This window comes from Leptonychotes weddellii, chromosome X (genome assembly GCF_054177405.1).
Source record: "Leptonychotes weddellii isolate Sample4059 chromosome X, ASM5417740v2, whole genome shotgun sequence".
Classification (NCBI taxonomy): Eukaryota; Metazoa; Chordata; class Mammalia; order Carnivora; family Phocidae; genus Leptonychotes; species Leptonychotes weddellii.
In genome coordinates this window covers 58,406,188-58,421,981 of record NC_138385.1, presented here as the reverse complement: position 1 = coordinate 58,421,981, position 15,794 = coordinate 58,406,188, and the positions used below count along the sequence as shown (strand labels likewise).

The window sequence follows — 15,794 nt, the reverse complement described above, 5'->3', positions numbered from 1 at the left end:
ACCTAAATGAATGGGAAAGACATCCCATATTTATGGGTAATAAGACTTAATACTGTTAAGATCACAATACTCTCCAAACTGATCTACAGGTTCAGTGCAATTCCTATCAAAAGCCTAGCTGGCTTCTTTGCAGAAATTGACAACTTGATCCCAACATGCATAGGGAAATTCGAAAGACCCACAATAGCCAAAACAATTTTGAAAAAGAAGAACAAAATTGGAAGACTAACACATCTCTATTATAAAACTTACTACAAAGCTATAATAATATTTTTTTTTTTTTTTTGACAGAGAGAGACACAGCGAGAGCAGGAACACAAGCAGGTGGAGTGGGAGAGGGAGAAGCAGGCCTCCCACCGAGCAGGGAGCCCGAAGTGGGGCTCGATCCCAGGACCCTGGGATCATGACCTGAGCCGAAGGCAGACGCTTAACGACTGAGCCACCCAGGCGCCCTAAAGCTATAATAATTAAAAGAGTACGATTTTGCCATAAGGATAGACATAGACATCAACGGAACAGGAATAATCCTCCTCATTTATGGTTACTTGATTTGCAACAAGGGTGACAAGATAATTCAATGCGGAAAATGTCCAACAAACGGTCCCAGGTCAACTGTATATTCAAATGCGGAAAAAATGAAGTTGGACCCCCATCATCTCATACCATACACAAAATTAACTCGAAATGGATAGACCTGAATGTAGCAAGTAAAAATATAAAACCGTTAGAAGAAAACATAGGGATGAACCTTAATGATCTTTGATTAGGCAACAGTCTTAAACATTGACACCAAAAGCACAAGCAACAACAACAACAAAGTAAATAAAATGGGTATCATCAAAATTAAAAATGTTTGTGCTTCAAAGGGCACTGGTAAGAAAAGGAAAAGACAACCCACATAATGAAAGAGAATAATTGTAAATTGTTACCTGAGAAGAGTCTAGTACCAAGAATATAAAACAACTATTAGAACTCAATAATAAGATGACAAACAACCCTACTAAAAATGGGCAAAAAAACCTGAATAGACATTTTCCAAAGAACATATATAAATGGCAAATAAGTACATGAAAAGATGTTCATATCTTTTGTTATTAGTCATGATATCCTCATTTATTAGAAAAATGCAAATCAAAACTGTAATGAGACAGCACTTCATACTCACCAGCATGGCCATAATCTAAAGGATATAATAGCAAGTGGTGGCAAGGAGGTGGAGAAAGTGGACCCTAGCCTAGTGCTGGTGGGAATGTAAAATGGTTTCACTGCTTTGGAAAATACTCTGGTAGTTCCTCAAAAGATTAAGCATAGAGTTATAAAACCTAGCAATTCCGTATATACTCAAGGGAAGATAAAACACATATCCACACAAAATTTGTATATGAATGTTTATCACAGTTTGTAACAGCTGAAAATTGAAAAAACTCAATATCCATCAATGGATAAACAAAATGTGGTATATTCATACAATGGAATATCATTCAGCCATCAATAGGAATGGATCCAAACTACAACATGGTGAACCTATTAAAAATTATTGAAAAATTATAAAGGGAGCCAGTCAGAAAAGACTAAGTCATATGATAATATTTATATGAAATATCCAGAATAGGCAAATCTATAAAGATACAAAATAGATTAGTGGCTGCCTAGGGCTGCTGGCTGGCATAGGGAGTGACTGCTAATAGGTAAGTGGTATCTTTTTAGAGCGATGAAAATGTTTTAAAATTATATTGTGTTGATAGCTGCACAAATCTAAATATTCTAAAAACCATTAAATTGTATACTTTACTGGGTGAATCATAAGGTATGTTAATTATACCTCAATAAGTCTATTAAAAAATAATCTAGGATAGGGGTCAGGACACTTTTGTATAAAAGGCCAAACAGTAAATGTTTTAGGCTTTGCCAGCCACACAAACTATCTTTCACATATTTTTCTTTATTTTCATTTACAACCTTTGGCAAATGTAAAAAAAATTCTTAACATTCAAGCTGCAAAAACACAGGCCATCAGCCTGATTTGGCTAGTCAGCAGTTTATCCAACGCATTTTAGGAAAGAGATGTAGTTCCTCAATAAATTGTAATGGCTGTATATTTTTTTTCTAAGATTTGTTCATTTATTTTAGAGACAGAGAGAGAGTGCACATGCATGCAGGGGGAGGGGCAGAGGGAGAGAATCCTCAAGCAGACTCCCCACTGAGTGCAGAGTGGGAGCACGGGGCTTGATCCCCTAACCCTGAGATCATGACCTAAGCTGAAATCAAGAGTTGGATTCTTTTTTTTTTTTTTAAAGATTTTATTTATTTATTGAGTGAGAGAGACACAGCGAGAGAGGGAACACAAGCAGGGGGAGTGGGAGAGGGAGAAGCAGGCTTCCCGCCCAGCATGGAGCCCGATGCGGGGCTCGATCCCGGGACCCCGGGATCATGACCTGAGCCGAAGGCAGACGCTTAACGACTGAGCCACCCAGGAGCCCCAAGAGTTGGATTCTTAATCGACTGAGCCACCCAGGGACCAGGCTGTATATTTTTTATTGAAGTATAATTGACATACAATGTTATATTAGTTTCATTTGCACAACATATTCATTGGCCAATTCTATACATTACTCAATGCTCATCACAATACGTACAGTCACCATATAATGTTATTAAAATGTTATTGACTATATTCCCTATGCTGTACTTTTCATGTCCACAAATTATTTATTTTATAACTGGACATCTGTATCTCCTAATTCACTTTTCCTATTTCGCCCATTACCCTATCCATTTCCCCTCTGACAATCACGTTTGTTCTCTGTATTTAAGAGTCTGTTTGCTTGTTTTTTTCCTTTTTCTTTTTTTTTGTTTTCCTTTTTAGATTCCACACATAACTGAGATCATATGGTTTATACTTCCTTTCTCTGTCTGACTTATTTCACTTAACATAATACACTCAAGGTCCATCCATATTGTCACAAATCATCAGATATCATTCTTTTTTATTGCTCAAAAAATTAAAAATAGAAGGAATGGGAGAGGAAGATGGTGGCAGAGTGGAGGACACCATGCTCGTCTCGTCCCATGAACACAACTAGATAACAATCAAATCATCCTAAATACCCCAGAAATCAACCTGAAGACTGACAGAACAAACTCTACAACTAAAGGGAGAGAAGACGTCATATCAAAGAAGGTAGGAAGTGTGGAGACGTGGTTTAAGGGAGAAACAGATCACAAGTGCTTCGGAAGAGAGGGAGCTGTGGTCATGGAGAAGGGCGAGAGAGAGAGAGAGAGAGAGAGAAAGAGAAAGAGAGAGGAGCATATAGGGGAATGGACAAGGAGAACATTTCCCCAAAGCCACTGGCTTGGAAAATGAGAGGAGCTGAATTTCAGGAGTTCTTGCAACCAGTGGGGCTTACAGCCTAGAGTTTTAAAGGTCAGCAGGCTTGGCTGGGATAGAAACTTGAGGGCACTGTGCTGCTCCTGGAAAGAAGGCAGGCAAACAACCGGGGTAAGACAGCATGGAAATAGAGATCTGAAGAATGTCTGGGGCATACAGTGGGAGATTATTCCTTCAGGCCTCTCTGAGAAGAAAAGAGCTGGCTGGTGCCATTTCCTCCCCCAGCCCCTTAGCATAAACACAGAACCACCTGAGGGAAGCAGCTCAGCATGGACAATAGCTGCCTAACTTGCTTACACAAAACCCCACCCCCCTGTGCTCTGGTGGGACTGCCCTTCTCAGTCAAGCCTACCTCAGTCCCAGCATGGCAAGCCCCTCCCCCAAAAGACCAGCATAAACCTCTGCCCACACCATATCTCCCAACCAGAGAGTTCTGCAGGGCCTCTGTCCTGGTGGAATTGGTGTCAGGTCTCATTTCACAAGCAAACTGCAGCACACCTAGTTAAAACTTGCCACATGCAGGCCAGGGACCAAACACTGCCCACAACAGGCAAGGAGAACCTCTGCAGACGACTGGCCTGAAGGACAGAGCAGGCAAAACACAACAGCAGAGCGCACAAAGCACACACCAGAGATGCTCCTGAAGCACCATGCCCTGGGCATGACATGAGTTCTTATTCATAAGGACATTACTTTCAGGAGCAGGAGACATAACTGGCTTTTCTAACACAAAGAAGAAAGCAGAGACTTCGACAAAATTCCAAGATGTAGGAATTTATCCAAATGAAAGAACAACATAAGGCCATGGCCATAGATCTAAGTGAAACAGATATAAGTAACGTTCCTGATAAAGAATTTATTTATTTATTCATTCATTCATTCATTCATTTTACAGAGAGGGAGAGAGAGACAGACAGTGGAGGTGGACAAGGCAGAGGGAGAGGGAGAGAGAAAATCTCAAGCAGACTCCCTGCTAAGTGCAGAGCCTGACACGAGACTCAGTCTCATGACTCCGAGATCATGACCTGAGCCGAAATCAAGAGTCAGTTGCTTAACTGACTGAGCCATGTAGCTGCCCCCGATAGAGAATTTAAAGCAATAATCATAAGGATACTCACTAGGCTTGAGAAAAGAATAGAAGACAACAGTGAGACCCTCAGCACAATGATAAAAGATTGAAAAAAGAATCAATCAGAGATGAAGGGTACAATAAACAAGATCGAAAACAGGCTTGATGCAATGAACAACAAGCTGGAAGAAGCAGAGTAATGAATTAGTGACCTAGAAGATAAAATAATGGAAAATAATGAAGCTGAACAAAAGAGATGAAGAATTATGCAACATGAGAATAGACTTAGGGCTCAGTGACTCCATGAAATGTGTAACATTCATATTATAGGAGTCCCAGAAGAAAGAGAATGTGGGCAGAAAATTTATTTCAAGAAATAACAGCAGAAAACTTCCCTAATCTGGGGAAGGAAGGAGACACTGAGATCTAGGAGGCACAGAGGACTCCCATCAAAATCAACAAAAACAGACCAACACCAAGACATACTGTAATTAAACTGGAAAAATATAGTGATAAAAAATCTTAAAAGCAGCAAAACAAAAGAAGCCCTTAAGGGAAGACCCATAAAGCTAGCTAGAGATTTCTCAACAGAAACTTGGCAAGCCAGAAAAGAGTGGCATGATATATTCAACATGCTGTATGGGAAACACCTACAGCAAGAATAATGTATCCAGCAAGGCTATCATTCAGAATAGAAGGAGAGAGAGTTTCCCAAACAAAACTAAAGTAGTTTGTGACCACTAAATCAGCCCTGCAAGAAATATTAAAGGGGACTCTTTCAGCGCAAAGGAGAGACTACAAGTGACAATGACAAGAAAGGATCAGAGAAAAATCTCCAGGAACAATGACAAAACAACTTATAAAATAGCATTAAATACATCTCTCTCAAGAACTACTTTGAAGGTGAATGGACTAAATGCTCCAATCAACAGACACAGGGTGTCCGAACGGATTAAAAAACAAGACCCGTTTATATGCTGCCAATAAGAGACTCATTTTAGACCTAAAGACACCTGCAGATTGAAAGTGAGGGGGTGGAGAAATATTTATCATGCAAATGGATGTCAAAAGAAAGCCAGAGTAGTAATACTTATATTGTACAAACTGGACTTTTTTGTTCCTGTATTGTTTTTATCCTACTTTGGTATCAAGGTAATACTGGCCTCACAGAATGATTCTGAATGTGTTCCCTCTGGTCCATTATTTGTAAGATTTTGATAAAGATGTTCATTAATTATTTTTTTAATGTTTGGTAGAATTCACCAAGGAAACCATGTAGTCTTGGGCTTTTCTGTGTTGTGAGATTTTTGATTCCTAATTCAACATTCACTCTTGTTATTGGTCTAAGAAGAGTTCCTATTTCTTAGGTTCAAGATTCATGATTCAATCTTGGTAATTTGTACGTTTTTAGGCATTATCTGATTTTACTTTTCTAAGTTATCTGATTTGTTAGTGTATAACTGTTTATAGTAATCTGTTATCACCCTAATGTATTTCTGTGGTTATCCGCTGTGTTGTTTTCTCTTCCATTTCTCATTTTGATTTCTGAGTCATCTCTTTTTTTTCTTAGTTAATGTAGTTAAAGCATTGCCAATTTTGTTTATTTTTTTGGAAAACCTGGTCATTACTTTCAGTGTTATTATTTATTCTGGTCTCTATTAATTTCTGATTTTTCTTTGTTATTTCCTTCCCCTCTAAACTTCAGCTTAAGTTTCTTCTTTTTCTAGTTCCTTGTGGTGTAATGTTAAGTTGTTTATTTGAACATTTTTCTTAATACAAGCATTTATAGCATAAATTTCTCTGTAAAATCCACTTTTGCTGTATCCCATAGGTTTTGAGACATATTTTGATTTGCTGTTTGATTTCTTATTTGGTGCCTTGCTTGTGCAGTACTATGTTAATATTTACATATTAAATATTTAATATTTACATTGAAAAAAATGAGAAAAAAAGAAACAACACGACATACCAGACCTGTGGGACAATATCATATAGTCTACTATATGTGTAATTTGAATCCTAAGAGGAAAAGAGAGATAAACGGGACAGGAAAAAAAACGAAGAGATAGTGGTAAAGAATTTTTCAAAATTAATGGAACACATCAAACCATAGTTGCAAAACGCTCAGAGAATGGCAAGGATTTTTTTTTAAATTTTAACCTAGATATACTATATTCGAACTGCTACAAAACAAAGAGAAAAGAGAAAATCTTATAGACAGTCAATAGGAAAAAATAAGATATCTGTATATAGAACAAAGATGAGGCTAACAGACTCCTCAGCAATTGTGCAAGCCCAACAACAGTGGAGTGACATCTTTAAAGTGCTAAAATTAAAAAAAGAACTGATGGCTCTAAATTCTACACACAGTAAAACTCTGTTTGAAAAATAAAGGAAAAATGCTTTTTCAGAAAAAGACTGGGGAAATTCAATAGATCAACACTACAAAAAAATGTTAAAGTTCTTGAGGCAAAAGGAATAGGATATCAAACAGTAACGTGGATCTCAACAAAGAAATGAAGATTTGGGGCACCTGGGTGGCACAGTCATTAAGCATCTGCCTTCGGCTCAGGTCATGATCTCAGGGTCCTGGGATCGAACCCCACATCGGGCTCCCTGCTTGGCGGGAAGCCTGCTTCTCCCTCTCCCACTTCCCTTGCTTGTGTTCCCTCTCTCGCTGTCTCTCTCTCTGTCAAATAAATAAATAAAATCTTAAAAAAAAAAAGAAATGAAGATTCAAGGAAGCCCTTAAAATGCACATAAATATAAAGAACATTTTACTTCTGTTTAATAGCTCTTAAAATAAATTGACGGCCTAATCAAAAATAAGAACAATATATTGAGAGTTTATAACATATGTAAAAGTAAAATGTATAATAACAATAGTACAAAAGATGGAAGGGAAAATTGAAAGCATATCAGTGTAAGATTCTTACATGACACGCATTAGTTAATATGTTCTCACTTTTTGGTTGAACTTAAGTACAGATTTCATTTTCACCTGAAATAAATAAGCCTGTTCACACATGTAAGGAGTTGAAAAAAAATTAAATAAAGAAATACCATATGATGCAGTAATTCTACTACTGGGTATTTGCCAAAGAAAACAAAAACACTAATTCAAAAAGATATATGCATCCTTATGTTTACTGCAGCATTATTTTATAATAACCAAGATATAGAAGCAACCCAAGGGTCCACTGATAGATGGGTGGATAAGAAGATGTGGTATATATATATACAATGGTATATTATAACTGCTATATATTTTTTTAAAGCATCCCTCACTTCCCCCCAACTCATACTCAGGAGAGTAGAGACAATGTTGATAAAACTATACATTCCATCTATATTCCTTCATCATCGAGTATTTGGAAATACTCAAATTAATGAGCATTTAGAGAACAAGGAGCAGATGAATAGAAGAGAATTCAACAAGTCTTCATGAGACAGACAGAACACCATGGTCTAATTTACAGGGACCAGACTTAGATGGTGAAAGGCAGAAATGCATCTTCAATTACCTAAATAGATATTCTTTCAAAAGCAAAGATGATTATAGAAGGGTTACTAGGTTAGAGTTCTTAGAAACCATTAACATTTGCAAGAGAAAGAACACACACAAAAAAGAACAGTTGTTGGAAACAAACAAAACAATTAAGGACTGTACTTAAGAGTTTGTGAAATTTCCCTCACATCAATTTGATCTCTATTCATTGAGATACAAAATTTAATAAAGTCAGGACTACCAATGTAAGGGAAAAACTTTTTGAAAAAAGATTTGTTTCTCTATTTTAGAGAGACAGACAAAGCGTGTGCGAGTGAGGGGAGGAGCAGATGGACAGGGAGAAGGAGTGGGAGAGAATCTCAAGCAGACTCCCCGCTGAGCACAGAGCCCAGTGTGGAGTGGGGCTCAATCTCACAACCGTGAGATCATGACCTGAGCTGAAATCAAGAGTTGGGGGGGGGGAGGGGGGATTGGTTAGCCCGGTGATGGGTATTAAGGAGGGCAAGTACTGCATGGAGCACTGGGTGTTATACGAAAACAATGGATCGTGGATCACCACATCAAAAACTAATGATGTACTGTATGGTGACTAATATAACATAATAAAATTTTAAAAGAAAGATTAAAAAAAAAAAGTCAGATGCTCAACTGACTGAGTCACCCAGGTGCCCCTAAGGGAAAAACTTCTAAAAGGTTAAAAGCACCATGCAAAAACTAGATGCTATTACTCTTTTTAAGTAAAGCAAAAGACCCTATTGAGAATAAAATTGCATTTACCCATGCTTTTTAAAAGAAGCAAAATGATTGCTTTTCTTTTTGTTCTGGGGCACATAGATTCTTTTCTCATATTCTTTTAAAATGGAAAGGTTTCTAAAAAGAGGTCCCTTTACTCCTCAAGGTTAAGGATTTTGTCTTCTTTATCTCCAGTACCTAGCAGAGTACTTAATACTCAAATGTTTTTTGAGCTGAAGTCAACAAGGGAACAGAAAGGAAGGGAAATATGTTGGCAGAGATCTGGTGACAGTTTGTTCCAGATCTGAAGAATCATATGAAAGAAGCAATTAACAGAAGGAAGGAAATAAACAGCAAGAAGGATTTTATACCATTTGGAAAGAAAAGCTGGCAAGTATGGGAAATTGGGAAGTTTTCTTTGTGTAGGTAAGAGAGAAAAAGCAGAGAGAACTAGATTTTAAAATCATACCAAAAATGCTAGTGGTCCAACTTGGAGACCATTTTCTTAGCTTGGAAGAAAGACAGTAGAAAACTAAAGACAAACCAATACTCTGGTCTATGGGAGACTGAGATGTTGATGTTGGCATTTTCTAGAAGGGGTAAGGTTTACAAAGCTAAGAGTGGAATTCAGGCAAAAGTAGGAATTCTGTCTTTTTATTGTTAAAACTGAGTTACTGATAAAATATTTAAGGGCCTGGGTCGAAGAAAGCAAATGCAATTAGAGTGAAGAAAAACAATCCAAGTAAGTAATCAGATGGCTATCGAAGCTGTGGAGGTAGATGAATTCTTCCTTAGAGAATATGTAAAAGGAAAAAAAATAGAGAAAACTGTTTCTTATGGGCCACATATGATTGCAGGGAGATGATGAAGAATTATCTAAAAACAGATTCCGCAAGAGTGGTCCACGGGAAGAGGCATTTTCAAAGAAGAGATATTCAATCTTTTTAAAAGATGAGGCTAAGCCAAATATGACCTTTCCTTAGGAAGGAATGAACCATTACAAACCTTTGAAATCAAGATGCTCCTGGAAAGGATGAAAGGGTTCTTTAAAGAAAATCAGAAAGAACTGCATCAGGGAAGGCAAACACACCAAATAGCACACTAAACTCTTTCTTGTGTTTTCTTTGAAGGTTGCACATTACCTGTTCAGAAGATGTTGAAGCTTTTCTCCCTTGCTCTAGATCAACTGCAGCTGCCATAAGTAAACATGTTTTCTGTGCAATCAGAATTACTTGATCAGAAGGACAAAACTGGGACAGCTGATAAGAAATAACCAGAACATCAATGAATACTGCGAATTCTGCCAGGTGAACAGAAACAATCAGAATGAAAATCAGCAACATCCTGTCTGAAAGAAAAAATTCAGCTGGGAAAACACACCTCACCTTAAAAACGATATAGACTATAACCCTGATTTATGGTTTTAATTTTATATTACTTTCCATTGTTTTTAAGAACCTTTCTAGAGATAAAAAGCTTCATTTCTTTGCAATTTTCCTATCTTCCCAGTGATAGGTACTGTCATTTGGCCCTGTATTTCTATCTAGTGATTTATTTCTTGCTTTGTGTTATAATTTCCAAGTGATTTTCCCCCTGGCAAATAGATTTCCCCTTTGTATTGAATAAAGCTGAAATTAACACATATATTGTCATGGTTGAAAGAGACAATGTCAAATCTTGACAGGCATTCTTAGGCATAACCTCATCATTAAACCTTGTCCTCTAACTTTAGGAAAACCTCCCAGCTTTTACTACAATAAACCTCTAGGCCACTTGGGATTCTTACACAGAACTCTACTAGGGCTATCACAAATGTTCAAACTAAAACTAATTTATTTCACCTAATTTAAGTGGCAATTATACCTAAACTTTCAAAGACTATTTCTTAATCTCCCAAGATGTTTAGTGACCATAATCATCACTGTCACTGAATTAATAGCATTTCAAAACACCTTATCTCTCTAGGTCTCAGGTTACTAGTGTATAAAATGAGGGAGATATGCGAGATTATCTCTCTAGTTCTTTCCAGTTCTAAAACTCTTAACATTTAATCTGTCTCAACATATCAGACGGTGTACTCCTGAATGTGTAAGAGAGACATTCTTAGCCCCTCTCTCTTTTTATTCTCTAATTAATATTCTTCCCTTTCTGGCATTTAATCTCTACTTTGGAGACTAATGACTATTTAAAAATGCTTATAATTGCAAAACAAGCTTCCAAATCCTTACATACAGAACCTTCTCTAAGAAAAATTATAAAGTAGGCCCAAGATTCTTAGCATTCTTTTCACCTCCTCATTTCCCCAGATACCTATTCTATACTCCTACAGATTTATAACCCTTCCTAATGTTTTATTAGTTGGTAACTTAGAGTATTCCTCTCCTAAAGAGAGTTGTATTTTAATATAGGACTCTGGGAGACTGAATTCCTTCAAAAGCAAAGAAATAAGTCTCTTATGGTAAGACTTCAGGCTCCCTGATGGTTGGTTGTAATATTTTGGTATGGGGAGAACTGCTTCATATTTGCACATTGTATCCTACAGGGAACAAATGCTCCTTAGGTCATTCCTGTTTAGACATGTATTCTAAAATTTTCTAGATTAAAAGCCAATACCACTTTATATTTAGCCCTTGAAAATAGCCACAGTGGTCATATCTTTGTTGTGGTCCATTCGTGAGATATTTACTAGAAGAGACTTACCTTGTAAGAGAGGATGAAAAACTCTCTCATTGTCACTGGGTCTCTGCCACATTGCACAGCCAAGTTCCAAGCTGAAAGTTATATGAAATAATGTAATTATGAAAATCGGTTTAATCTGTACCATTATAATCTTCACTACCTGCATTTTTAATATTAATATACTAATAAGGGGTTTTGCGGGTTAAAAAAGCTAACTTTACATTTTTAGAGAATTTTAAATTCTCTAAATTTAGAGACTTTTATCACTTCCAATCTTCAAATCTTGCCAATAACTAATGGAGGTAGTGCTGAATTTTTTAATAAAAACTGGGGACATACAATACATTCTCAGCTGGAATAAATCCATCTATAAAATAAGGATCACCAAGGAGCTCACCACTGGAATTCATAAAAGTACGTTAAAATTCAGCAGAGGTGGGGAGCTAAGATGGCAGCTTGCCTCATCCCTTGAACACAGCTAAGTAACTATCAAATGATTCTGAATACCCAAGAAATCGACCTGAGCACGGGCAGAACAAACTGCACAACCAGAGGGAGAGAAGAGTCCACACTGAGGAAGGTGGGAAGTGCGGAGATGTGGTTTTAGGGAGAAATGGATCATGGGTCCTATGGAGGGGAGGGGGCCCTGGTTGTAGAGAAAGGCGAGGGACAGTGGGGCACACAGGGATATGCACAAGGAGAACACTTCCCCAAAGCCATTGGCTAGGAAAATGAGAGGGGCTGATTTTTTTGTGAGTTTTTCCACCAGTGGGGCTCAAAGACTGGAGTTTTAGAGGTCCACGGGCATGGCTGGGATAGAGCCATGAGGGCACTGCTCTACTCCTGGAGAGAAGGCAGGCAGCAACCCTGGGGGGCAGACAGGGTGATCTGAAGATTGCCCCTGGCATGCGCGGGAGAGACTGTTCAGTCTTCTTAGAGCACATCTGTGAGAGGTGTCATTCTAAGAGATGCCTCTCCAGGGACGGAAGAGCGAGCCAGCAGGTGCCATTTCTTTCCCCCTCTCCCTCAGCACAGGCACAGAGATACCTGCTGAGGGTGGCTAACCAGGGTGCTGGCTGTTTAGCCTGCTCTGCTCCAAATCCCACACCGCTGCACTGTGGCGCAGCTGCCCTTCTGGGTCAAACCTTCATCAGCCCCAGCACAGCGAGACCCTCCCTCAGAAGACAAGAGCAGGTCCCTGCCACAGCAGGTCACTAAAGTTTGGAGTTTTAATAGTCAGCAGACTTGGCTAAGATAGTGTCCAAAGTGCTCTGCACTGCTTCAGGCAGGCAAGCAACCTGGAGACAGACAGTGTGAAAAGAGCAATCAGAAAAACGCCTGGTATGTATAAGGGGAAATTATTTGCTCTTCTGGGAGTGCTTCCCTCAGAACAGCAAGCATGGAGACCGCACTCCAGGGAAAATGGAGCTGGCTGGTGCCATTTCCCTCCCCTGCCCCTCGGCGTAAACAGAACAGCATCAACACTGGCTGCCTAACCTGCTAACACCAGGTCTTGCCCCCACTGTGCTCTGCTGGTACTGCCCTACTCTGGCAAGTGTGCCTCAGTCCCAGTGCAGCAGGCCCCTTCCCCAGAAGGCCAGCACACACCTCTGCATGAACCTCAACTACTGACCAAAAAGTTTTGCAAGGCTTCTTCAGTTCTAATGGAAGTAGCATCGGGTCTCATTTAACAAGCAGACCAGAGCCTGCCTATTTAAAACACCCTACACTCTGGCAAAGGTCCAAAAACTGCCCACCGCAGGCAAGGAACGTCTCTGCAGACAAATGACCTAAAGAATAAAGCAGCCAAAACACACCAGCAGAGTGCATGCAGCACATTCAAGAAACACTCCCTGAGTGCCCAGGCCCTGAGCACTAAGTGACCTCTTCCTCATAGAGCCATTACTCTCAGGAGCAGGAAACATAATAGGCACACACAGAAGAAGGCAGAGGCATAGACAAAATGCCAAGATGGAGGAATTCATCTCAAAAGAAAGAACAACAAAAGGTCATGGCCAGACATGTAATCAAGACAGATGTAAGTTACATGCCTGATGGAGAATTTAAAGCAACAATCATAAGGATACACACTGGGCTTGAGAAGAGCATGGAAGACTGCAGGGAGACCCTTATCGCAGATAAAAGAGTTAAAAAACAATTAGAAATGGAAAATGCAATAACCAAGATTCAAAACCAACTGGATGTAATGACCACCAGGATGGAAGAAGCAAAGCAACAAATAAGTGATAAAGAAGATAGAATAATAGAAAATAATGAAGCTGCACAATAAACAAAGAGTAGTTATGGATCATGAGAATACACTTAAGGAATTCAGTGATTCCATCAAATGTAACACCATTCATATCATAAGAGCCCCAGAAGAAGAAGAGAGGGAAAAGGGAGCAGAAAGTTTATTTGAAGAAATAATAATTGAGAACTTCCCTAATCTGGGGAAAGAAACAGACATAAAAAATCCAGGAGACACAGAGAACTCCCATCAATATCAACAAAAGCAGACCAACACCAAGACATATTGTAATTAAATTTGCAAAATATGGTGATAAAGAAAAAAATTCTAAAAACAGCAAGACAAAAGAAGTTCTTAACTTACAAGGGAAGACCCATAAGGTTAGCTGCAGATCTCTCCACAGAAACTTGGCAAGCCAGAAGGGAGTGCCATAATATATTCAACATGCAGAATGGGAAAAATCTGCAGCCAAGAATACTGTATCCAGCAAGGCTATCATTCAGAATAGAAGGAGAGATAAAGAGTTTCCCAGACAAACAAAAACTAGAAGAGTTTGTGACCACTAAACCAGCCCTGCAAGTAATATTAAACGGCACTCTTTGGGAAAGAAAGATAAAAAAATGACAAAGACTAGAAAGGAACAAGAAAAATCTCCAGTAACAATGACAAAACAAGGGATAAAATGGCACTAAATACGTATCTACCAATAATTACTGTGAATGTAAATGGACTAAATGCTCCAATCAAAAGATATAGGGTGTCAGAATGGATAAGAAAACAAGTCCCATCTATATGCTGCCTATAAGAGACTCATTTTAGACCTAAAGACACCTGCAGATTGAAAGTGAGGGGATGGAGAAACATCTATCACACAAAGGGATATTTTTTTTTTAAGATTTTATTTATTTTTTGACAGAGAGAGACACAGTGAGAGAGGGAACACAAGCAGGGGGAGTGGGAGAGGGAGAAGCAGGATTCCCGTGAAGCAGGGAGCCCGATGCGGGGCTCGATCCCAGGACCCTGGGATCATGACCCAAGCTGAAGGCAGACGCCTAATGACTGAGCTACCCAGGCGCCCCAGGGATATTTTTAAAAAATGGAGTAGGAATATTTATATCAGACAAACTGGACTTTATTTTTTTAAATTTTATTTATTTGTCAGAGAGAGAGAGAGAGCAAGTGAGTACAAGCAGAGGGAGTGGCAGGCAGAGGGAGAAGTAGGCTTCCTGCTGAGCAAGGAGTCTGATGTGGGTCTTGATCCAGGACCCTGAGGTCATGACCTGAGCCGAAGGCAGACACTTAACCGACTGAGCCACCCAGGCGTCCCCAAACTGGACTTTAAAACAAAGACTAGGGGCACCTGGGTGACTCAGATGGTTGGGCATTTGCCTTCGGCTCAGGTCATGATCTCCAGGTCCTGGGATCAAGCCCCACATTGGGCTCCTGGCTCAACTGGGAGTCTGTTTCTCCCTCTGCCTCTCCCCCTGCTTGTGCTCTCTCTGTCTCTCTCTCTCTCAAATGAATAAATAAAATCTTTAAAAAAAATAAAACAAAGATTGTAACAACAGTACCCAAAGAAGGGTACTATATAATAATAAAGGAGACAAGCCAGCAAGAAGATCTAACAACTGTAAATATTTATGCACCCAACATGGGGGCACCCAAATATATAAAACAATTACTAACAAATATAAAGGAACTCATTGGTAATAGTACAATAATAATAGGAGACTTTAATACCCCCACTTACTGCAGTGGACAGACCATCTAAGCAGAAAATCAACAAGGAAACAATGGCTTTGAATGACATAACAGACCAGATGGACTTAACAGATATATTCAGATCATTTCATCCCAAAGCAGCAGAATACATATTCTTTTTGAGTGCACATGGGACATTCTCCAGAAGAGATCATACTAGGTCAAATCAGGCTCAACAAGTACAAAAAGACTGAGATCATAACATGAATATTTTCTGACCCCAACACTATGAAACTTGAAGAGAACCACAAGAAAAAATTAGGAAAGGCCACAAATACATGGAGGTTAAACAACATGCTACTAAAGAATGAATGGGTCAACCAGGTAATCAAAGAAGAAATAAAAAAATACATGGAAACAAATGAAAATGAAAACACAAAAGTCCAAAACCTTTGGGATGCAGCAGAAG

General features: G+C 38.9%; 1 protein-coding gene across 2 annotated transcripts in view; it reads right to left on the bottom strand.

Moving 5' to 3' along the window:
* TEX11 (testis expressed 11) overlaps positions 1 to 15,794 on the bottom strand; it is a 307,210-nt gene that overhangs the window by 66,518 nt on the left and 224,898 nt on the right. Inside the window, exons 23-25 of one of the 2 annotated variants that reach the window (XM_081808717.1) lie at positions 11,398 to 11,468; positions 9,840 to 9,956; positions 9,703 to 9,741 (exon numbers count right to left, since the gene is read on the bottom strand). In XM_081808717.1, the coding sequence (XP_081664843.1) occupies positions 9,703 to 9,741; positions 9,840 to 9,956; positions 11,398 to 11,468 (227 nt within the window). The remainder of the gene's footprint in view (positions 1 to 9,702; positions 9,742 to 9,839; positions 9,957 to 11,397; positions 11,469 to 15,794) is intronic. The other variant, XM_081808718.1, reaches the window with a different exon arrangement.